At 43.8% G+C, this 23,557-nt stretch overlaps 1 protein-coding gene across 1 annotated transcript in view; it reads right to left on the bottom strand.

Moving 5' to 3' along the window:
- The window catches only part of PPIL2 (peptidylprolyl isomerase like 2), a 102,389-nt gene that overhangs the window by 4,982 nt on the left and 73,850 nt on the right, over positions 1 to 23,557 (bottom strand). The window contains exons 10-18 of the mRNA XM_082243090.1: positions 23,392 to 23,552; positions 22,460 to 22,535; positions 14,124 to 14,230; positions 5,803 to 5,892; positions 5,669 to 5,702; positions 5,464 to 5,581; positions 5,297 to 5,353; positions 5,143 to 5,215; positions 258 to 320 (exon numbers count right to left, since the gene is read on the bottom strand). Coding sequence (XP_082099216.1) covers positions 258 to 320; positions 5,143 to 5,215; positions 5,297 to 5,353; positions 5,464 to 5,581; positions 5,669 to 5,702; positions 5,803 to 5,892; positions 14,124 to 14,230; positions 22,460 to 22,535; positions 23,392 to 23,552 — 779 coding nt within the window. The remainder of the gene's footprint in view (positions 1 to 257; positions 321 to 5,142; positions 5,216 to 5,296; positions 5,354 to 5,463; positions 5,582 to 5,668; positions 5,703 to 5,802; positions 5,893 to 14,123; positions 14,231 to 22,459; positions 22,536 to 23,391; positions 23,553 to 23,557) is intronic.

The raw sequence follows: 23,557 nt of genomic DNA, 5'->3' as shown, positions 1-23,557 counted from the left end.
TTTTTTTTTTTTTTTTTTTGTCACAACTGAATTGAACAAGCAAAAGTTAGAAGCGGATTGGCTATCTTGCACAAGGATTTTGCACTCTCCAGTTTTAGTAAATCAACCGCAGTGTTTATATGTATTGATTTTATTTTCCCCTAAAATTTCCTTCAATTATAATCTCTTTAAGTCTTTCCTGCATATTTATTTTTCCATATTAAACCCTGCGTAAAGAACCCATCAAGTTACAAATTATGAGACAACAGGATACTTACTTGTGCATCAGCCTCCTCATATGGATCTACAAAGACAGTGGCACTTTCTATCCGGATTTCCTCCTGGGAGAATGAACAGAATAAAAACAAACATACTACTTTATCACTTTTAAAGACCTAATTCTTCCTAATCCAATCAATTTCACAGCTAAAATATTTTTGTTCATCAGATATCATTGGCAGTTTTTTCCCCAAAAGAGGTTTCCAATTTCCTCTACAGCAGCACAAGTGGAATGGTCTTGTACACAATAGAAAAGTCACATTAAAGAAACAAGGAGATATTACTCCAAGACAGATATTATTGGTTGAACTGAATGGATCTACTGTATGTCTTTTTTCAACCTTATAACCTATGTAATAATTTAAGGTATACTGGAATTTTAGAAAACATTTACATGATGGTTAAGTTTTATTAACTAAACAGAAAGAAAGCCCAACAACTTTTTGGCAATCGGAGTGCAAGCTCTTCCCAAAATATTAACATCGGTAGTGCTGTAGTAAATACTATTTCTCTCCCTTGGGGTTGGAACCTAAAAACTGTGCTTTTGAATGAATTGTGACTATCAAAACTACATATGACATGTGGTTTTACACATACAGGTGCATCTCATAAAATATATGATATAGAATATTATCAAAGTTATTTCAAAAAGTGAAACTCATATATAGATGCATTGCACACAGTGATATATTTCAAGCATTTCTCTTTTAATTTTGATGATCATGGCTTACAGCCAGTGAAAACTCAAAATTCAGGGTCTCCGAAAATTAGATTATTACATAAGACCAATTAAAAAAGATCTTTGATACAGAAATTTTGGCTTACTGAAAAGTATATAGCAAAAAAGAAAAGCAAGGTAGTGTTCTGTAAAGGGCTCAAGAGAGGTACACTTAAATTATGGTGGACACCTCATAAATCAGTGAAGTACCTTAATAATTTACATAGCCATAAGTGGTGGCCATTGGCATTAAACATATGAGCAAAAGAAAAAAGGGGAGAGAGGTTGGGGAGTCGTGAAAATACAAACATAAGTCTGTTATCCACTACCCCAACTACCAACTAAGGGCACCACAGGTATGTATTCTTTAAAAGGTATGAGTTTATTAGGCACGTATGCCTGAAGGCAAAAGTATGACAAAAACAGGAACAAAGGCAGTGAGCCGTAGTGTTACAGAACAATAATTTAAAATCAACAATTGAAAGCACCCATGCACATTGAAGATGACACCTTCTATCTAAATACACTTGGATCCGATGGATATCAGCATGCAGTGGAGGCTGAATTATCCGTGGGATGCAGTGTGAGGACCTCAATTATGTAGAAAACCCCTCCAATTTCTTATGGAAAATGAGCTTGGCTTGATTGTACCGTGGATATATTCATTGCAGTAGAATAATCAATTCCTTAATGAGAACATGAATAGCACAACGAGATTTTAATTCATTGAGCACACTCTTGCCTGCCAATAAATTGTTTTTTGGTGAAACGCGTCAGCGTCCAGCATTGTGCATAGAGCACCATGCACTAACGACAGCTGAATCCCCTGTACGGGATCCGCTACCTATCGTTCCCCAGGCTGTTCCCCGAGAAGGCATCCGGCTGACTAGTCTAACAGGAAGTGACGACCGGGAGGACACCTCTGACCCGGAAGTGAAGCCCCGCAGTCGCCGGCTCAGCCATACGGAAGGGTAAGAATGCCGTTGGGTGAATACGATAGCAACAGGCTAACCGGTCACTGGGAACTCCTGCCGTGATACACCGCTATCTATCCTCCCCCCTCTACATGAAGTACATGCCGCCATCGAATGAAGTACATTTTAAGGTAACTCTCTGACCTGCTCCACCTCCAATCTGTTTGTTCTCTTTGCAAGGACGGCATGTCACTAATTATATCTATTGCTCCTTTGGGATTTATCTTGAGCTTTGTTCAATGACTTCCACGGCCTTCATCTACTTCATCCATTAGGACTTCCTTGGGAAGACTCACCATTGAACCTTTAGCAGACCACTCAAAGCACTGCTTTTCATATTTTTGCATCATCTTTGAGCCTACCCCATACAGCTTATCAATTGTTTATGGACAATTCTATTGGCAGGCAAGAGTGTGCTCAATGAATTAAAATCTCGTTGTGCTATTCATGTTCTCATTAAGGAATTGATTATTCTACTGCAATGAATATATCCACGGTACAATCAAGCCAAGCTCATTTTCCATAAGAAATTGGAGGGGTTTTCTATATAATTGAGGTCCTCACACTGCATCCCACGGATAATTCAGCCTCCACTGCATGCGGATATCCATCGGATCCAAGTGTATTTAGATAGAAGGTGTCATCTTCAATGTGCATGGGTGCTTTCAATTGTTGATTTTAAATTATTGTTCTGTAACACTACGGCTCACTGCCTTTGTTCCTGTTTTTGTCATATTTTTGCCTTCAGGCATACGTGCCTAATAAACTCATACCTTTTAAAGAATACATACCTGTGGTGCCCTTAGTTGGTAGTTGGGGTAGTGGATAACAGACTTATGTTTGTATTTTCACGACTCCCCAACCTCTCTCCCCTTTTTTCTTTTACTGAAAAGTATGTCCATGTACAGTATAGTATGCACTATACCAGGGATCCTCAATCTACGGCCCTCCAGCTGTTGTGGAACTACACATCCTATGAGGCATTGTAAAACTCTGACATTCACAGACATGACTAGGCATGACTAGGCATGATGGGAATTGTAGTTCCTGAACAACTGGAGGGCCATAGTTTGAAGACCCCTGCACTATACCAATACTTGATTGGGGCTCCTTTTGCATGAATCACTGCATCAATGCGGCGTGGCATGGAGGTGATCAGCCTGTGACACTGCTGAGATGTTATAGAAGCCCAGGTTTCTTTAATAGCGGTTTTCAGCTCATCTGCATTGTTGGGACTGGTGTCTCATCTTCTTCTTGACAATACCCCACAGATTCTCTATGGGGTTTAGGTCAGGGGAGTTTGCTGGCCAGGCAAGCACAGTGACACCATGATCATTAAACCAGGTATTGGTACTTTTGACAGTGTGGGCAGGTGCCAAGTTCTGCTGGAAAATTAAATCAGCATCTCCATAAAACTGGTCTGCAGAGGGAAGCATGAAGTGCTCTAGAATTTTCTGGTACAGAGCTGCGCCGACTTTGGACTTGATAATACACAGTGGACCAACGCCAGCAAATGACATGGCTCCCCAAATCATCACTGACTGTGGAAACTTTACACTGGACCCAATGCAATTTGGATTCTGTGCCTCTCTACTCTTCATCCAGACCTTGGAACCTTGATTTCAAAATAAAATGCACAATTTTCCACAGTCCGTAATGATTTGGGGAGCCATGTCATGTGGTGTTGGGTCCACTGTGTTTTATCAAGTCCAAAGTCAGTGCAGTCTTCTACCAGGAAATTCTAGAGCACTTCATGCTTCCCTCTGCTGACCAGCTTTATGGAGATGCTGATTTAATGTTCCAGCAGGACTTGGCACCTGCCCACACTGCCAAAAGTACCAATACCTGGTTTAATGATCATGGTATCACTGTGCTTGATTGGCCAGCAAACTCACCTGACCTAAACCCCATAGAGAATCTGTGGGGTATTGTTAAGAGGAAGATGAGAGACACCAGACCCAACAATGCAGATGAGCTGAAAGCCACTATCAAAAGCAACCTGGGCTTCCAAACCACCTTTGCAGTGCCAAAGGCTGATCGCCTCCATGTTTCCCCGCATTGATACAGTAATTCATGCAAAAGGAGTACTGACCAAGTATTGAGTGCATACTATACTGTACATGGTCATACTTTTCCATTACCCAACATTTCTGCATTAGAAATCCTTTTTTTTTTTATTGGTCTTATGTAATATTGTAATTTTCTGAGATACTGAGTTTTAGGTTTTCACTAGCTGTAAGCCATAATCAACCAAATTAAAAGAAATAAATGCTTGAAATATATCACTATGTGTAAAGCATCTATCTAAAATACATGAGCTTCACTTTTTTAATTGAATTACAGAAATAAATTAACTTTTTGATGATATTCTAATTTGATGAGATGCACCTGTAAGTGGTGAAGATGTAGAACCAATGTTGGATTAAACTTTATTTAGTAACATTTAATACAGACCTCAAGAGAATTAAAGTGCATGCTTAGTGGGTAAGAATTAGAACGGTTCTTTGGTTTTACCCAACATCTAGTGCTCTATTAGAGATTTCCTCTTACATTTTGTCAGGATGGCAAGTTTCACCAGACAATAAGCCTTGCCCTACGATAGTAAACATAGCATTTTTATTTCTCTGTGGCTATAGGAGATTTTCTCTATCATCTTATAGGGTGATCCTGTTGTCACAGGCACATCTAGTGCTCTATTAGAGATTTCCTCTTACATTTTGTCAGGATGGCAAGTTTCACCAGACAATAAGCCTTGCCCTACGATAGTAAACAACGCATTTTTATTTCTCTGTGGCTATAGGAGATTTTCTCTATCATCTTATAAGGTGATCCTGTTGTCACAGGGACAGTAAGTGAGGGGAAATCTGCCTAACAGAACCCAGCATAGCAGTTATTCTTCCCCACACTATTGAAATAAAAAGGAATTGGCTGGACATACATTTTAATTCAGGAGGTATTATAGGTCTCCTAACAAAAAATTTGCATAAAACAGAATATGAACTGTTCCATAGAAACAAGTTCATTTTTGAATATTGCTGTGGTTTCTAGTGGTGAACCTCATGTAATTTAAACACAAGAAACCACACAGGTGTGATTAGACTCATAAAGCTATGTGTTATTCCCTATTACCCTGTATTATTAGACATTCTTCAAACCAAGTACACTAGGAAATGGATGGAGATAAATCTTTACCTTTGGACGATCAGTCTTGGGATCAGTGTCAACATTTTCCATTGCAGTCAATGTATCAAACCCTCCAACAACTCTGCAGTTATGTACAGAACAAAAGAATGAATACAGGCGTATACAGTAGACCATATATCCATACTCCAACCTGTGTACTTACCTTCCAAAAACTGTGTGTTTATTGTCTAGATAAGCACAAGAGCGAAAAGTAATGAAGCTGCAAATCAAAAGTGAAATATATAAAAAATTAATCCATTCTTTTTAAAACATGTGAATCCAAAATATATAGAACAAAGAATAGCATGCACATGTATTTAAATGACTTACAATTGGGACTTGTTAGTGTTAGGCCCAGAATTTGCCATACTAAGAACTCCCCTGCCTGTGTGAGACAAGTTTGGCTTAATCTCATCTTTAAAAGGCTTTCCCCAGTATGATTCTCCACCTGAAGAAGACACAAACCACATGGTAATATGCACAAAACGTGAACAAGACTCAAAGTCAAATCATCAATAAAGAGGGTTGACCCTACCTGTTCCTGTGCCTGTGGGGTCTCCTCCTTGTATCTACAATATTTAAAGCATTAAAGTAAAAAAAAAAAAAAATAAATAAAAAACCTTTGCTTTGCAATATATTTTTTAAACGTTCAAGCAGTATTGTACTTACCACAAAATTTCGAATAGACCGGTGGAAGATTGTTCCATCATAGTAATTCTTTTTGCACAGCTTGATAAAATTCTCACAGGTCTTTGGTATCTGAGGAAAAAGATGAATTAGTTAAACCAAAGATAAGTTATTCCACCATTATATTTGCTGCATATGGTAAAAGAGTTCAGATGATACTTTTCTAGCACTGGTTAAGGAATTTAAAAGGTATCTCACAAGCTGAATTTATTAGTACAGCTGCTTTTTTTTTTTTTTTTTTTTCTTAAGTTGTATGTAGTATTGGGAGTCTAAGCTGGAGCCACCTTACTTAAAGAGACCATAACACTAAGCCATTCATTTCTACAAAAGGATTGATATTTGCCTACATTCGTGTACACATCCAAAAGCCTTGAAACCGCTGCTACATGACACTATATAGTTCTTGCTATATCATGCAAGTTTAAAGACACATTACAAGTGAATAAAAAAAAAGGGGGATTTTTGACTTACCGTAAAATGCATTTCTCTCATGTTCATTGACTGACACAGCTCCTGATCTTCATAACCATTGGGTTATACTGTAGGACACTAGGCAGAAAAAGAAGCTGGCTACGCCTAAGGGCAGTACCAGGGGGTACACTCCCTCTCCCTGCTATATGTAATCAGTTTTGTTTCAAGCAATGTCAGAAGAATACAACTCCACATAGGGGTGGGTGCTGTGTCAGTCAATGAACATCAGAGAAATGGATTTTACGGTAAGTCATAACCATTGGGATGTCCCAAAGCAGTGTTAAACATGAGGGGTGGGAACAGCAAAAAAAATCCCTAGGCTCAACAGTAGCCAACTAGGCAACAGGAGCTCAACCAAAACAACTAGAGCCCACCTGAAAAAAAAAAAATACACCCTCAAAGAGGATCAAGTCCTCTAATAAGCAGCCTGCAAAACCTTGTGGCCAAAAGAAGCATCCGCAGATGCCAACACATCCACCTATTAGAGCTTTGTGAAAGTGTGCACCGTCGACCGCCTTGCAAACCTGTGTAACTGACGCCTGAGAACGGAAGGCCCAGGAGGCACTAAGTACCCTATTAGAGTGAGCCTTGACAGGGAAAAGAAATAACCTGACCCCTGACGGAATAGGCCTGAACCACCGTCTGTTTGATCAATCTGGAAATGGTTGCAGAGGAAGCAGACAACCCTTTCCGAGGCCTATCCATGAACACAAATAGTGAGTCTGACTTCCTAAAAGACTCTGTAGCTGCCAGGTACACCCAAATTGCCCGGACCACATCCAAGGCATGCAAGACAATTTCCTTCAGATGTTTCCGCCTGGAAAGGCAACACAATATCTTCATTCAAATGAAAATCAGAGACAACCTTTGAGAGGAATGACAGACAGGGGCGAAGTACCGCCTCATCTCTCTGAATCATCAAGTAAGGTGAAAGACAGTATAACTCCGCCAGTTCTGACACCCTGCACGCAGGATGTGATAGCCACCAAAAAAGGCCACCTGATACAGCGTAAGCAAGGGAACCTACCGAAGATTCTCAAAGGGAGGCTTCTGGAAGAAGACCACCAAAGCTGACATCAAGCCCTTGATGGTACTCAAGGCAAATTTCTGTTCAAGCCCCGTTAAGGGAAGGTCAAGATCCGAGCCACGAGAAGGAGCGAGGATGAACCCCAAGAGACTCATACCACACAATGTATGTCTTCCATGTACGATGGTAGATCTTCCTAGAAGTTGATTTTCTAGCTTTTACCAGCATTGGAATCACAGACTCAGACAAACCACTATCCATCAGCACCTGGAGTTCAACAGCAAAGCCATCAAAACCAGCGACTGTAAAGCAGGATGGAAGATTGGTCCTTGGGAAAGTATATCCTCCCTGAGAGGAAGTTTCCAAGGAACGTTGGCGACCAGCCGCACCAGATCCGCGTACAAACCTCTGCACCTTTCTGTTAAGCCAAGATGCCAACAGATCTACCTCGGGGATGCCCCACAACTGATGAAACACCTCCGGAGGAAGGGACCACTCCTCTTGGTCAAACACCTGCCGACTGAGGTAATCCGCCTGCCAGTTTTCCACCCACCTTAGAATGCTGGCTACCTCCATAGCCACCAGGACACTTCTTGTGCCCCCTTGGTGATTGACATAAGCCATGACTGTAGCATTGTCTGATTGAATGCGCACTGGACATCTCTGAAGATGATTCGACCAATGATCCTGATTGCTCGGAGTTCCAAGACATTGATCAGTAGTCTGGATTCTTCCAGTGTCCAGATCCCCTGAGCAGAATTTTTGCAGAGGAAACTTACCCAGCCAGGTAGGCTGGTATCCGTGGTGACCACTGTCCAATACAAGGGGAGGAAGGATTTGCCGAGCCATAGCGCTGGAGAGCGAAGCCACCATATCAGGGACTCCCTCATCCCCTGGCTCAGCCGGATCAAATTGTCCAGAGACTGCGGAGTCTTCTCCCATTTGGCCAGAATCTCCCTTTGCAGGGACCTCGTATGGAACTGTGCAAACGGAACTGCCTCTAAGGTAGATACCATCAGGCCTAACACCCACATGCAAGTCCGGAGGGATGACCATCTGCTGGACCGCAGGAGACGAATCGCAGCCTACAATTTGTGGAGTTTTTCCAGAGGAAGGAGTACTCTGGCTAAGGCCAAGTCCAGAGTCAGGCCCAGATAGTCCAGCTTTGTGGACGGAACCAGAGCAGACTTCTGAAAATTCAGAATCCGGTTGAACTCCCTCAGAGTTTGTATGGCGATTTCCAGGTTTTCTACCAGAGCAGTAGGGGACTTAGCTCGCAGAAGGAGGTCGCCCAAGTAGCCCAGTACCACGATCCCCCATTTGCGCAACAATGCTAGCACCAGGGCTAACACTTTTGTAAAGACCTGAGGCGCAGAGGTGAGACCAAAGGGTAATGCCACAAACTGACAATGCTCCTCTCCCAAGGCAAAGCGGAGGAAGCGCTGGTGACCGGCACATATTGGAATGTGAAGGTAAGCATCCTTTATGTCGATAGAGGCCCTCTGATGCAGAGATGTCACCACTGTGCGAATGGATTCCATCCTGAACTTTTGCACCGGCACAAAGCAGTTCAGCGCCTTGAGGCCCAGGATTAGACACACATTGCCTTCCTTCCTGGGAACTGTGAACAGGTAGAGTAAAAATCCTGAAAACGTTCCGAAGTCGAAACCGGGACAATCACCCCTTGAAGCAACAGGTCTTGTACTGCCACAAACAGATCCTGTAAATGGTCTGGGGACAGGTGCACGTTGGAAGGAAAGAACCTTGCCGGGGGACGAGTGTGAAACTTGATCTTATATCCGGATTAAATTACTTTGTGTACCCACTTGTCTTGTACCAGGGAAGTCCACGGGTCCGGAAACCAATGAAGACGATACGGGTGAGGGCGCACCTTCATGCTGAAGGAGCCTTGTCCGCGGGACTGGAGAAGCCTGCTCTTGGCTTGCCAGACCAGGTTCATTTGGATCCTCCAGAAGAGGCCCTGAAAGGCTTTAAGCCCTTGTCAGTCAACCCTGAGGGACGAAAAAAACTTCTTATGAGCCGAGAAGGAGGGCCCACATCTATGACAAGGTTCCCTGCCCTTAGTAGCCTGCGGAAGAAAAGTACTCTTTCCCTCTGTGAGACCTTTATGGATGTCATCCAGGATAGCCCAAAACAGGCGATCCCCTGTTCAAGGCCTTTTTAGAAGTCTGGTCCGCAGACCAGCATTTAAGCCACTAGGGGTGCCACATCCAAAAAGGCATCACAGATAAACTGCAGCCCCTGGACCAGCTGGTCTGCTAGCTCAGCAAAGGCAGGGGGGGAGCTGTTCTCCCTCAGGGTCACAACGTCAATGCTTAGCCCACTCGGTCAGAGTTCGCAACACCAGGGCAATGGTAAATACCCGCCTCAGTGCCTAACCAGACAGTGTACATATTACGGGCCACAGCCTCCTCTTTCCTGTCAGCTGGATCCTTAAAGGCCGGGGACTCTTCAACCGGAATCATGGTTGCCTTGTTCAAACTGGAAACCAAAGGGTCCACCACCGGTGGAACAGTCCACTTATTAATAGGGGATTCCTCATAGATGTAACGCCTAGTAATTCGCTTTCGGGACCCCAAGGGGACGCTTTGGTCATCCCCACACTTTAGCAACAGTTCTGTTAAAATAGGCGGGGAAAGGAAACACCTTTGCTGCTCTGGATGGCTTGTGAAGTGCCAAAGGGAACCTGCGCCTCCTTCGCTGCTGCAGCTGCGTCCTCCATATTTAAGGTCTCACGCACAGATACAATCAGTGCTTCCACCAGCGCCTTTTCGTGCACAGTTGCAGATGTGGAGGAATCATCCTCACTATCTGAGGATTCCGGGCGTAAGGTCGCAGACCCAGCAGGGGGACCAACGTCCGTGGCGGCCGAATCAGATTCAGGATCTGATGAGACAGATGAGACAGAGGCAGGGGAAGGCGGGGGACACTTTTTGCTAGCTCATCGCCTGAAAGCCATATCCACCTGGGACACATAGAACTCAAGGACCGCCGGTCAGTGCATCGAAGGATGGTTGGGACCCAGAGGGCCCCGCAGCCTCAAAGCGGGGGTCAGGTGGGGAGAAGTGCTCCAAAGACTCCAATAGTCACCAGAGAGACCCCACAAAAAGTGTAAAACACAGCAAAGGGACAACCCCCACTGCGCTGGCAGCACCACCAGGTCGCCAGGCACAAAGCACCAATCGATCCTTTAGCAGAGAGGGAGAGAACCCCACCAGACTCACCACTCAGCAGAAACAGGCACCTGCAGCCACCAGGATAATCTGCACTCCACGTTCGGCAATCAGGAAGTGAAAAGACCCAGGAGTCAGCAACTGGGGATGAGAAGGGGCTCCCACCACCGAAATTGCCACGCACAGGGCTCCACTGTCATGGCCGCTGCTATTTTCAATGGCAAACCACCGCAAAATGACCGTGTGCATAGAAACACAAAGGTTACAGCAAAATGGTGGCACTACGTGGTTCCCAGGGACCCAGGAGGGATTCCTAGGCCTCAAGGACATGCCCAGGTAGGACGGGAAGCCCTGGCAGAAACCCCCACTAGGTACAGCCCCCCCCTGCACAGCCGAGCATCTGGTTGCTGGCGGCACACGCTTCCGGCCCCCATCGCCAGTATGGGGCCCTGCCTCCACCCCAGGAGGTGGACCAGATCACCTACACAGCCCCAGCATAAGTGGGGGGGGGGGGGTAGGATGGAGGACAGAGGAAAGGGGGGTGCCTGACGTAAAGGAGGGGAACCCAGGGGGCTGACAGGAGCTGTGTCCGTCAATGAACGAAAGATAAACATTTATTGAAAGTAAATACACTGGGAGGACGCATTTAAAAAATACTCGATTTTTCTGTGCTTCTACCTACAAATTTTGAAGTTGATGTCTCTGTAAAGTGGGGTGGGTATTGTGGAGGAAAATCGATGAATTAGCTCTAGGGGCTGTGGTAAAATGAAGCAGTGGAGCAGTTGAGTATCAAGGTTTGGGGTCTACTTATATCATATGCAGATTAAGCAGGAACATTTTCTGTGTGTGCTTGTGCTAAGCAAAAAATATAACATGGCAGTACTTTCTAGCAGTTCCCTGTAACTTAAGGCAACAGTAGCCTATAAAATGTAAGCCATTTTCTTGTAACGTATCCGTAATCTTTACAGGGAAGAAGTGGGAACTTTTGGCATGGTGGACAAAACGCAACAAAGTGGAGTTTCCAGGGTAGGGAATATTTCCTGTGGGCTTATCAAAGCCTTGAACACAAAGTATGCCGGCATGATCAGTGGCCATGGCAAATAGTGGGGGCTGTCTTGAAGAACATGGTTTATTGTAAGGTTGGTGAAAATTAGGTAGGAAGGGTAGTGTTGTAGTAAGCCAAGATTTAGCTAGGGTTGTAAAGCACAGGCAACAGAAGCAACCCCTACAGGCCTTTAGGAAAAAAAAAAAAAATATTTTCAGTGAATACACCAGTATAAGATTACCATTCTGTAGGGAAGTGGTCTCCAAACTGTGGCCTGGTGGCCCTTGGGGCATTATTCTGCCCACTGACAGCAACAGTGGGGCATAGTTCCTGTTACTGACACCAACGGGGCACTATTCCTCCCACTGACACCAATGATGGGGCACTATTCCTACCCCTAAAACCAATGATGGGGCACTATTCCTACCCCTAAAACCAAAAATAGGGCACTACTATTACTCCTAGTGACACCAATGATGAGACATTATTCCTCACACTGACACAAATATTGGGGGCATTATTATTCCTGCTGACACCAATGATAAAGGCAGTATTCCTCCTATTGATACCAATTAAGGAGCACTATTCCTCCCACTGACACCAACAGTGAGGCACTATTCCTCCCACTGACACCAATGATGAGGCACTACTATGCCTCCTAGTGACACCAATGATGAGACATTATTCCTCACACTGACACCAATATTGGGGCATTATTATTCCTGCTCACACCAATGATAAAGGCAGTATTCCTCCTATTGATACCAATTAAGGAGCAGTATTCCTCCCACTGACACCAACAGTGAGGCACTATTCCTCCCACCGAAACCAACGATGAGGCACTACTATGCCTCCTAGTGACACCAATGATGAGACATTATTCCTCACACTGACACCAATATTGGGGCATTATTATTCCTGCTCACACCAATGATAAAGGCAGTATTCCTCCTATTGATACCAATTAAGGAGCACTATTCCTCCCACTGACACCAACAGTGAGGCACTATTCCTCCCAACGAAACCAACGATGAGGCACTACTATGCCTCCTAGTGACACCAATGATGAGACATTATTCCTCACACTGACACCAATATTGGGGCATTATTATTCCTGCTCACACAAATGATAAAGGCAGTATTCCTCCTATTGATACCAATTAAGGAGCACTATTCCTCCCACTGACACCAACAGTGAGGCACTATTCCTCCCACTGACACCAATGATGAGGCACTACTATGCCTCCTAGTGACACCAATGATGAGACATTATTCCTCACACTGACACCAATATTGGGGCATTATTATTCCTGCTCACACCAATGATAAAGGCAGTATTCCTCCCTATTGATACCAATGAAGGAGCACTATTCCTCCCACTGACACCAACAATGAGGCACTACTATGCCTCCTAGTGACACCAATGATGAGACATTATTCCTCACACTGACACCAATATTGGGGGCATTATTATTCCGGCTGACACCAATGATAAAGGCAGTAGTCCTCCTATTGATACCAATTAAGGAGCAGTATTCCTCCCACTGACACCAACAGTGAGGCACTATTCCTCCCACCGAAACAAACGATGAGGCACTACTATGCCTCCTAGTGACACCAATGATGAGACATTATTCCTCACACTGACACCAATATTGGGGCATTATTATTCCTGCTCACACCAATGATAAAGGCAGTATTCCTCCCTATTGATACCAATGAAGGAGCACTATTCCTCCCACTGACACCAGGTCATTTTCTACTCCTACTGGCATAAGTTGCCCTCCCCCCCCAGAAGTCTGAAGGACAGTAAACTAGCCCTTTGAAATCAGGGCCCTTTGATCTAGAATAACACGTTTTTTACATTTTTTTGGCTACATACAATATTCTGTATGTGTATGTAAACTGACAAAGGACCAGGAAATAACATATATAAATTTTGCCTTAAAATAACACAGTTTTATTAATACAGAAAAAAAAGCAAATATGAGTAACTAGAAACAGCTGGCACAACGCATTTCTAGATGAACAGATATGAAGTCTCAGCTGATATCCCATCATTTTTCAGGTCACATAAAATGGGTCACAACTTCTTTAAATATTTAGTACTTTATATTTCTCTCTCGACCACCTCCCCTTCACTTAGTAGCTAAGCTGAAAAGACACACCCGGATCTTTGTTTCCACAGTAACAAAAACAGAAAAAAAAAAATCCGGCAGCTGATAAGGAGTTGCTATGGCAGCTACCCGGTCTCTTATTCAAGAATTGAAGGTAAAAAAAAAAAAAAAAACTGTACTTTTTTTTTTTAGTGAATCCTTAATGTTCCTTCTTATGTTTTTGTTTATAATTATATTGCATTCCTATGAGTTTATCAGCAATCAGAACATCAGTCATGAAAGTATACAATATGTAAAAATGAAGCACACTGATACTTATCTTAGACTAGACATATCCATCCGCCCACATAATGATTCATACCAAGAGATTAACAATTATCATGCACATATCCGTATGTGTTGCCTCACTGCATTACAGTAGTATAACTACTAGATCTAAAACCACTCGCCTTGTCACAGTACAGCTCCAGGTTAAGGACTCCTTTGTTAGTGTGCAGGCGAACATAGCCTTTCTTCTTCACATACGTGTAACGTACAGTGTCTTCAGCAATGGCCGCTGCATTATAAAAGGGGCAGTAGTGTTAGACAACAGTAAAGCTAATGGAGTCGCTTATCCTACAATTCTGTGCTATCTGAACAGGGTTACACTGGTCAACAAGGTTCTAACTTAAAGCAGAACTAAACTGCATCTGAGCACCACAAACCAAAACTGCTATTAAATACATTTTTAATATTCAAAGCAAACTCATCCACCTATTCATGTCTCTTTGCTTTATCTTTCTGAGAAATCACTTTGAAAAACATCCCAACCTAGCATTTTTTGGCCATTTCAACCTTGGCCATCTTGAGTAAGGGCAGATGACTCGTATAGTATCACACAAAAGTGAGTACACCCCTCACATTTTTGTAAATATTTTATTATGTCTTTTCATGCGACAACAAAGAAATGACACTTTGCTACAATGTAAAGTAGTGAGTGTACAGCTTGTATAAGTGTCGGTTCACACTATGGCGATCTGACTTCGGGGGCGACCTGTGAAGTCGCGTGCACCGCGACTTCGGCGCAACTTGCACGTACTTCACATAATGGAAGTCAATGCAAGTCGCTCCGATGTCGTCCTGAAGTAGTACAGGAACTATTTTCTAAGTCGGAGCGACTTGAGTCGCACCTATTAGAACGGTTCCCTTAGCACAGAATGGACCGCGACTTGTCAGGCTGACAAGTCGCGGTAGTGTGAACCGGGACTTACAGTGTAAATGTGCTGTCCCCTCAAAATAACAACATGTCTAAACCGCTGGCAACAAAAGTGAGTACTATTAGCTATTAGAGCACTCCCCCGTGTGTGGACGCAGACCCAGTGGGCTGACTCTGAGGAGACAGAGGATACAGGTGAAGGTGGGGGTGTTTCTTGCTAGGCCTCCTTTGCAGGTATCGACCTAGGCTACAAGTGACTGCAGGGCTGCCGTCATGGCCGCCAAGACAGACAGACCCAGAGGGTCCTGCAGCTTCCAGGAGTGGGTCAGGTGGTGATACATGCTCCAGAGGCTCCATGGCCAGGTGGTGATACATGCTCCAGAGGCTCCATGGCCATGCACTGCCACACTGCAATGAAAGAGGAAGAGAAAGAGAAAGAGCAAGCGCCAACACAATACTAGAGGCCCCCGCAGCACATCACCACACTCAGACTACAAGAAAATGGCCGCCGCTATTCTCAATGGTAAACCAAACATGTCCGCTGGACTACACAAACATGGCCATCGAAGCCGAGAATGCAGCATCCATGGCAAAATGGCAGCGCTGCACGGGACCCAGGACATCAGGGAAGAAGGCATCCACCAGGAGGGGGCCCTCCAGGGACACCGCAGCACCAAGGTACAGGCAACCCCAAAAGGGGGGCCGACAGCGACACCCACCCACCACTCTCTGGCCTAACACCAAAAAAGCCCCCCTACCCAAAAATACACCCATGCCCGCCAAAGGGCGGGCTGGGGGGGGGGGGGGGGGGACAGGGGGCAGGTTAAAACAACCGAAACAGGGGAACCCCCCTAGGGAGATGGGGGAAAATGTAGGGGGAGGGAGGACACTGGAGGGGGCCTACCCTCCCCAGGGAGAGCCCGCTAGCACCCCAGCAATTCCAAAAGAAAGGAGGTTGGACACTACTCACCACACCACGGCATCAGGTGGGCGCTACTCCCAGTAGTCCATTGCACCATCTTGGAATGGGGGTGCTGCGGCCTGAGGTATGCTGCGACTCTGATTGTGACTGCTGTCATGACCAGGGCTATGCGACCCCGCAAGGTGTTTCACTCGCCGGCCAGCCCCCGTCCAGTGGGGCTATGACACGGCCAACCTAGTGCAGAGATAATAGTTGGGAAGCGCTCGCAGGCCAGACTAGGAAGACCATAAGGATCTAGGATATCCAGTGTGTCGCCCAGTCCAGTTGTTGATTGTAGTTCACACAGGAACAAAAATAATAAAGAAAAAAGTAAAAAATTCAATTTAAACAGGAAAGAATACCAGGACCACAGATCCCAGCAGAGAGCCAGGTCCTCACGTCTGACTAGGCAGAAAAAACTCAAGTCCTATAGCAGGAAGTGATGGTATACCTCCTGGGACTGCCTCAGGGGCATACTCAAAATTGTTTCCACCTAGTCCTACTCCTGAAGAGAGAGCAGCATATGCCCAATGGTCTAGAAGACATGGAGCAGTGTCGGTCAGTGAACGAAAGAGAAAAATATTTTAAAAGCAACAGACAGCATGGTTTCATGAAAGACAGAAGTTGGCAGACAAATCTGATTTCTTTTAATGTGGAGGTAAGTAGGATCTTAGACAGAGGGGTGGCTGTGGACGTAGTATACTTGGATTTTGAAAAAGAGTATGACACAGTTCCCCACACATGGCTAATGTGTAGGGTAAAGTAAAGTCTACAGGTCTGGAAAAATCAATGTGTATATGGTTAGAAAACTGGCTAAAAGACCATATTCAGAGAGTAGTGGTTAATTATTCTTTACTTTGAATGGTCTAAAGCGATCAGTGGTGTACCCCAAGGTTCAGTGTTGGGACCCTTACTTTTTTTTGTTGATTTGTAAATGATATAGTCTGGGATTAAAAGTACCATTTCAGTCTTTACAGATGACACCAAGCTATGCAGTGGAATAATGTCCTTACAGGATGTCTCCAACTTACAAGCTGACCTCAATGCATTGTTTATTTGGGAAACAGCGGCAAATGAGGTTTAGCGTTGATAAATGTAAAGTTATGCACTTGGGGGCTAAGAATTTGCATGCATACTGGGGAGGGGGGGGGGTGGTGTGTACAACAGGAGGAGTCAATGGAGGAGCAGGATCTGGGTGTTCTGGTAGATCATAAGCTTAATAACAGCATGCAATACCAAGCTGCGGTTTCCAAAACGAGCAAAATCCTTTGTTGACTCCAGAGAGAGATATCCTCTTGCCTGTGTACAAATCATTAGTAATACCTCATCTAGAATATGCAGTTCAGTTTTGGGTACCAGTTCATAAAAAGGATATTGGGGAACTGGAAAAAGTGCAGAGAAGGGCAACCAAACTGATAAGAGGCATGGAGGAGCTCAGTTATAAAAAAAAAAAAAAAAATAGAGGAACTGAATTTATTCTTTTTTGAGAAGAGGAGATTAAGGGGGATATGATCAACATTTATAAATACATAAGGGGTCCACATAGTGAACTTGGTGTTGAGTTATTCACTTTAAGGTCATCACAGAGGACAATGGGGCACTCTTTACATCTAGAGGAAAAGAGATTTCATCTCCAAATACAGAAAGGTTGTGGACTCCCTCAAAAGCTGGTTCTCGTTACTTCAGTAGATTGCTTTAAAAATAAAAAAATAAATGGCCTGGATTCTTTTCTAAATGTACATAGCTGGATACTAAAATTTATAGGTAAAGTTGATCCAGGGAATATCCACATTTTTCCCCTGCTGGAGCAAATTGGATCATGCTTTGCTGGGATTTTTTGCCTTCTTCTGGATCAGCTATTGGTATAGGATTGTGTACAAAAGATTGCAGGATTTTTCCCCCCCTTTAATTGGCTAAACTAGATGGACTTTTTCACCCAGACTAACTATTAAACTATGTACAGTATATGCATTTAGTTCCTGGAATCCATCTGCCCGTTGCTGAGGCACCCAGGTAAGACAACATGCTTAGCTGAGAAGACTCCTTCCCTCCTGAAGACTCCTGGGATGTATGACATAATTCTGCCTAGGCCTGAAATCAGGAAGTAATCGAAGAAATTAAAAAAAAAAGAAAAACTGAATTTTTGTAAAATCTTACCGTAAAATTCCTTTCTCTGAGTCCTCCGACAGTCGCCGCCCACTCACACAGTCTTCACCAATGGGTATTGACTTACGCTCCGCAGGAGTAGCTAGGCATAAGACTTGTTAGTCACAAAGGCTTTTAGCATAGACACACCCCTAGGGGCTGTCCCACAAGTCAATACCTCCCTGCACCAGCATTCCCAACTCAGTTTGGTAGCATAGCAGTAAAAGTACACAAGACCCCAAAAGAGGGGCGGGGGCGGCGACTGTCGGAGGACTCAGAGAAAGGAATTTTACGGTAAGATTTTACAAAAATTCCGTTTTCTCTTACGTCCTCCGACAGTCGCCGCCCCCTCACACAGTCTTCACCAATGGGATGTCCCAAAGCAGTGTAGACATGAGGGGTGGGAGACGCAACCGCAGAAAAGGCAACGCAGTACCCACATCAGAGAAAGGAACTTTACACACAGTAAGAGAACCATCTGGGCAACAGGAATGTGCTCAACAGGAGCAACAGCCCAGGAAAGCAAGTAACCCAGGGGTAAAACACCCCAACAGCCAAAGACCCATAAACAAGGGTCCCTATGGCACTGCCGCACTGAGAACTTTGCGGCCAAAGGAGGCATCGGCTGATGCCTGAACATCCACCTTATAAAACTTGGAGAAGGTGTGCACGGACGACCAAGTCGCCGCCTTGCACACCTGGGCCACAGAGGCCTGATGCCGGAAGGCCCAAGACGTACTCAGAGATCTGGTAGAGTGCGCTTAACAGGGAAGGGTGGAACCTGTTCCTTCAAGGTATAGGCCTGCACAATGGTCTGTCTGATCCATTTGGCAATGGTCGCCGCAGACGCCGCCATGCCCTTTCGAGGTCCCTCAGGAAGGACAAAGAGGGAATCCGACTTGCGAAAAGATTTAGTGGACGACAGGTAAACCCTGATCGCCCTGACAACATCCAAGGAATGCAAGGCAACCTCCTTAGGATGCTTGGGCTTCGCACAGAGCGAAGGCAAGACAATGTCCTCATTAAGGTGAAAATCAGAGATCACCTTAGGGAGGAAGGACGGGTGAGGTCGCAAGACCACCTTATCCTTGTGAACCACCAAATAGGGAGAGCGGCAGGACAATGCCGCCAGCTCCAACACTCTGCGAGCCGAAGTGATCGCCACCAAAAAGGCAACCTTTTTAGACAGCAGAGGCAACAAGATCTCCCTGATGTCTTCAAAGGGAGCACGCTGCAACACGGACAGAACCAAGTTCAAGTCCCTCGGAGGTAAGGGCTCCCTCCGAGGAGGGGCCAAATGACGCACATCTTGAACAAGGGTGCGAATTAAGGAATGAGACGCCACAGGGCGCTGAAAAAGAACAGCCAATGCAGAAACCTGGCCTTTTATCGTGGCCAGCGAAAAATATGTGGGAAGAGAGGTTACTCATGTTATTGTGGCTGCATGTTGCAATAATGAGGAATTTATATGAATGTCAGGCAGTTCCTAACTCCTCTGCCACCACCCACACCACTGCCTCTTGCTGTCTGGGTAGGCTCTTGTGAGCTGTAGGATTGAAGGCTGCCCCTACATGGACTAAAGCCTGGAACACACTATTCGTTTTTTCTGTTCAACCCAGTTGGTTGAAAAAAGAAAAAAAAAAAAAAAAGTCAGCTCTTGTTGGAGCCATTGTACTAATGATCCAACGTTAGTACAGCGATCTCCTCTGCTGAGCTGCTGAGTTCTGAGGGGGGGGGGGGGGTGCTCCGTATTTAACCAGCTGATGTCGGCTGGCATTCAGCCCGTGTGTACAGGGCTTAAAATGGTGTCCTGCAAACCCCTCTAATCAGCAGCTGCTGGAGAAGGAAGTTGTAGGAGTTTTGTGAGGACATCACAAAGGTAAAAAGTATGAAAACCAACTTAATAGAAAAGGTCAGTGAATAATTGTTTGAAAAACTGTTACCGCACAAGTAGAAGTATGGAGCAAGTTTTAGGTTTGGCTGAAGAGGAGTTTTACCCTTTTGCTGTCAAGTCCGTACGGCGTACAGACCTACAGCACTGCTTCCAGCTGGCCAGGTCCATACACCGCAAGGACCTGCATTTCTCCTCTGCTATAACCTCATGGTCACTTCAGTTACCTTACATTTATAGCAGAATTGTTCAGCAGACTCTGGAAAAATTACAATCCGCTGATCAGAGTTATTCACCTCAAATGTGACTGACTCAATCCTTTTGGTGCTAGTTTTGAAAGTATTATCCTCTATGGATCTGCCTAACTACAAATCAATTTACTCCTTAGTCACGTAATGCCTTTAGGTTATTCAACTTTTTACAATTATTTGTGGCTAATTGTGACATATTTAAGGGAGTATTTATTCTAACTTAAGAGGGGCTTTATTTGTAATCGCTAGTCCGGTGATTCTTGCTAGGGTCCTGGTGCCCCAACATTAGTCACCCCCTAGATCAGGGGTGTAAAAAAGACAGCCCTCCAGCTGTTGCGGAACTACAAGTCCCATCCGTCTGCCTGTAGGAGTCATGCTTGTACCTGTCAGCCTTGCAATGCCTCATGGGATTTGTAGTTCCACAACAGCTGAAGGGCCGCCAGTATAACACCTGTGCGCTACACGATGGATTAGGGGTGGTGTCATGTAGGTGTGTTCTTTTGACAATGTTGTCCTGTTTTTAATGTAAACAAGGAGGGATACGGTTTGTTTTTTGTAATTACAATTTTTGATACCAATAAAGCTGAAACTGATTTCTAAAGCCACATGTGTCTTCCTTAGGCAGCTACTGTATGTTTGGGGCCACACTCAACTTAGCTTGGTTTCCCCAACTTTTTCAAACTCACCTTAGATGTGACCTGTGATATTTACTGTTTTGCGCACCGTCAGTTTTCACCAATTTAAAATGTACAAATATTTGTTATTTATTAACTTAATACAGTTTTACATTTTATATTAAGTAGGAATTTAGCAGGAATTTTGTAAATTTTGCTGTGTATAAATCCACTAATAATGATTTTAGTGTATTGTTAGTGAAAAAATTGTTTGATAAACATCTATTCGAATATCACGGGGCCTTAAAAATCAGTAGAACCTTCTTTTTATTCTACTGGCCATGTGCTTTCAGAAAATATATGGTTTGGGGGGTCTTTTACAAACGCTGAAAGCTCTAAGTGAAAAATTAAAACCTCCAGATTTTTTTAGAGAAATTTGGTTATATATAGTTATGTGTACGTTCAATTTTCAAAATTTTGCAAAAAGGTGCAATTTAAAATTTATAAATATTTGTTAATAATTATAATTACCTCAATACAGGTTAAGCTTTTATATTTAGTAGGAATTTAGCAGGAATCTTGTAAAATTTGCTCCGTTTGTATCTGCTAATAATGATTTTAGTGTATTTTTAGCAAAAATATTGTTTTGGTAAACGTTTTCACAAATGTCGTGGGGCCTTAAAAAGCAGTAGCACCTTCCTTTTATTCTACCAGTCTTATGCTTTCAGAAAATATATGGCTTTGGGGGTCTTTTACAAACTCTAAAAGCTGTAAGGGGAAAAATGAAAACCTTCAGCTTTTTAGAGAAATGTGGATATTTACATTTTTGCATAGGTTTGATTTTCAACATTTTGCAAAAAGGAGCAATTTAAAATTTACAAATGTTTGTTATATATGAACTAAATAAAGGTTAGCTTTTATATTTAGTAGGAATTTTGTAAAATTTGCTATGTTTTTATCTGCAAGTAATGAATATTGTGTTGATAAACATTTACACAAATATCATTGGGCCCTAAAAATCAGTAGCACCTTTTTATTCTCCTTGTCATGTGCTTTCAGAAGGTAGGTGTGTGTGTGTGTGTGTGTGTTCTTTTACAAACTCTTAAAGCTGTAAGGGAAAAAATAGAAAAGCAATGGAAAAGTGCAAAAATGGTCTGGCCAGCTGAGTTTAAAAGTGGAGCGCAGGGCCTGGCAGCAAACAGGTTAAAAGGCTGCAAAAAAAGACACTCTAATAAATAGGCTCTAATGTGTGGCATGAGATCCAGCTATAATTTGAGACCAAGACTAGGGATGCACCGATCCGATATTTGGATCGGATATCAGCGCCGATATGGCCATTATAGCTGGATCGGGGGATCGGTAACATTGACCGATCCACTGGCCGATCCAGTTTTTGCTTAGTAACGGCTTAGCCATCCCTTACTTGGTGCAGTAGTAGTATGGGATGGGAGCCGCTACTTGCTGTATAGTCCCGGCTCACAGGCGGAGTGATATCAGATGCACTCCGCCTGTGAATGGAGGAGCCGTACACATGAAGCAGCGGCTTTGCTCTGTACTGTAGCCACTTGCTTTGTGTGTAGCTCCGGATCAGTTCTGGTATTGGTATCAGCAATGAACGCCAGATATCGGTATCGGGTCCAAAAAAGTCGGATCGGTGCATCCCTAACCAAGACAGCGTGATTACTAATGGATTAAAACACTAAACCGTGAAAAAGGAGAGGATCTTACCAGCCTCATGAGTAGTTTCAGGAGTCATGGCTGTGGAGGTGAAAGATGCACTTACAGTTCCTGTAGAATAATGAGCCTGCCATAAAGAATATACAACTCTGGTTATAACAGAACTATGGTACCATTAAAATAAAAAACATCTTTTTTTAAGGAGAGGATATTACTTCCTTATCCCTTAGTTAGCCCTTGCCTGGTGCAATGACCTGCCATGCTGGATGCAGTTTAGTTCCCCTATGATAGCATAGGGCTTGCATGAAACACAGCCAGCAGGCAACACACTCAGCATGGCCACGATAAGTACCTATGGAAAGGGCTTTTCAAGGGTGTTCAGAAGAATGTTGCTTTGACTACATTGTAGATCAACCATGGCTCTAATATTTACTCAAGGGCCACAATTCTAGGGCCCTACCACCTCTTAATACAAAAAGATGAGTTCTGGGTATCCAGTTGTCCAGATCTACAAGTGCCAGCATAACTAAATAACTAATCCTTGACACTTTAATTAGAAAAACCCCAGTAGTATTCACCTAGTCTGCGTTTATAAAACTTGTAGCTATTGCTTATACACACCACCACTTCATAGAAGACAGCTGATTGCTATGAGAAACAACTTCAAATTGTTTCAGTTTTCATAATTTGCAACATCATCAAAGAGCACCATTACTTCCCAGAGGTGTTCTAAGTGGATGGTTGTGGTGGAGTTTAGTTCTAAAGCAAGAACTCAATAAGTGGCTCCTGTTAAGTGCATGCCTGAATCAAGCATGATGAAAGAGCTCCAGCCAAAGCTATAATATTATTCCTGACATTTCCTTACACCCTAATCCCTCAGCCTAAACAGGCAAACCTTTCAAGCTAAAAATGTAAAATTATACTAGTTTTATTCTTATAATAAAATGGAAAGCCTAAGATGTTCAATGCCAAATAATACTCACTGCATTTAGTTTATCAGTTGCCTTTTTCTCAGGGCCCTTCATAGTGGCAGCAAGAATTTCATCCCCTTTGAACTCCTTGTACAGCTCGCTCAGTGTCTCCCGGGTCTCCATGTTGGCATTCTTCAAGTAGTATTGAGGGTCTTGACGTGCTTTTTCCTCATCTAAT

The sequence above is a fragment of the Pelophylax lessonae genome (assembly GCF_965119305.1).
Source record: "Pelophylax lessonae genome assembly, chromosome: 1".
Taxonomy (NCBI): Eukaryota; Metazoa; Chordata; class Amphibia; order Anura; family Ranidae; genus Pelophylax; species Pelophylax lessonae.
The sequence above is the reverse complement of the archived record's forward strand: the minus strand, read 5'-3'. Positions and strand labels throughout refer to the sequence as shown.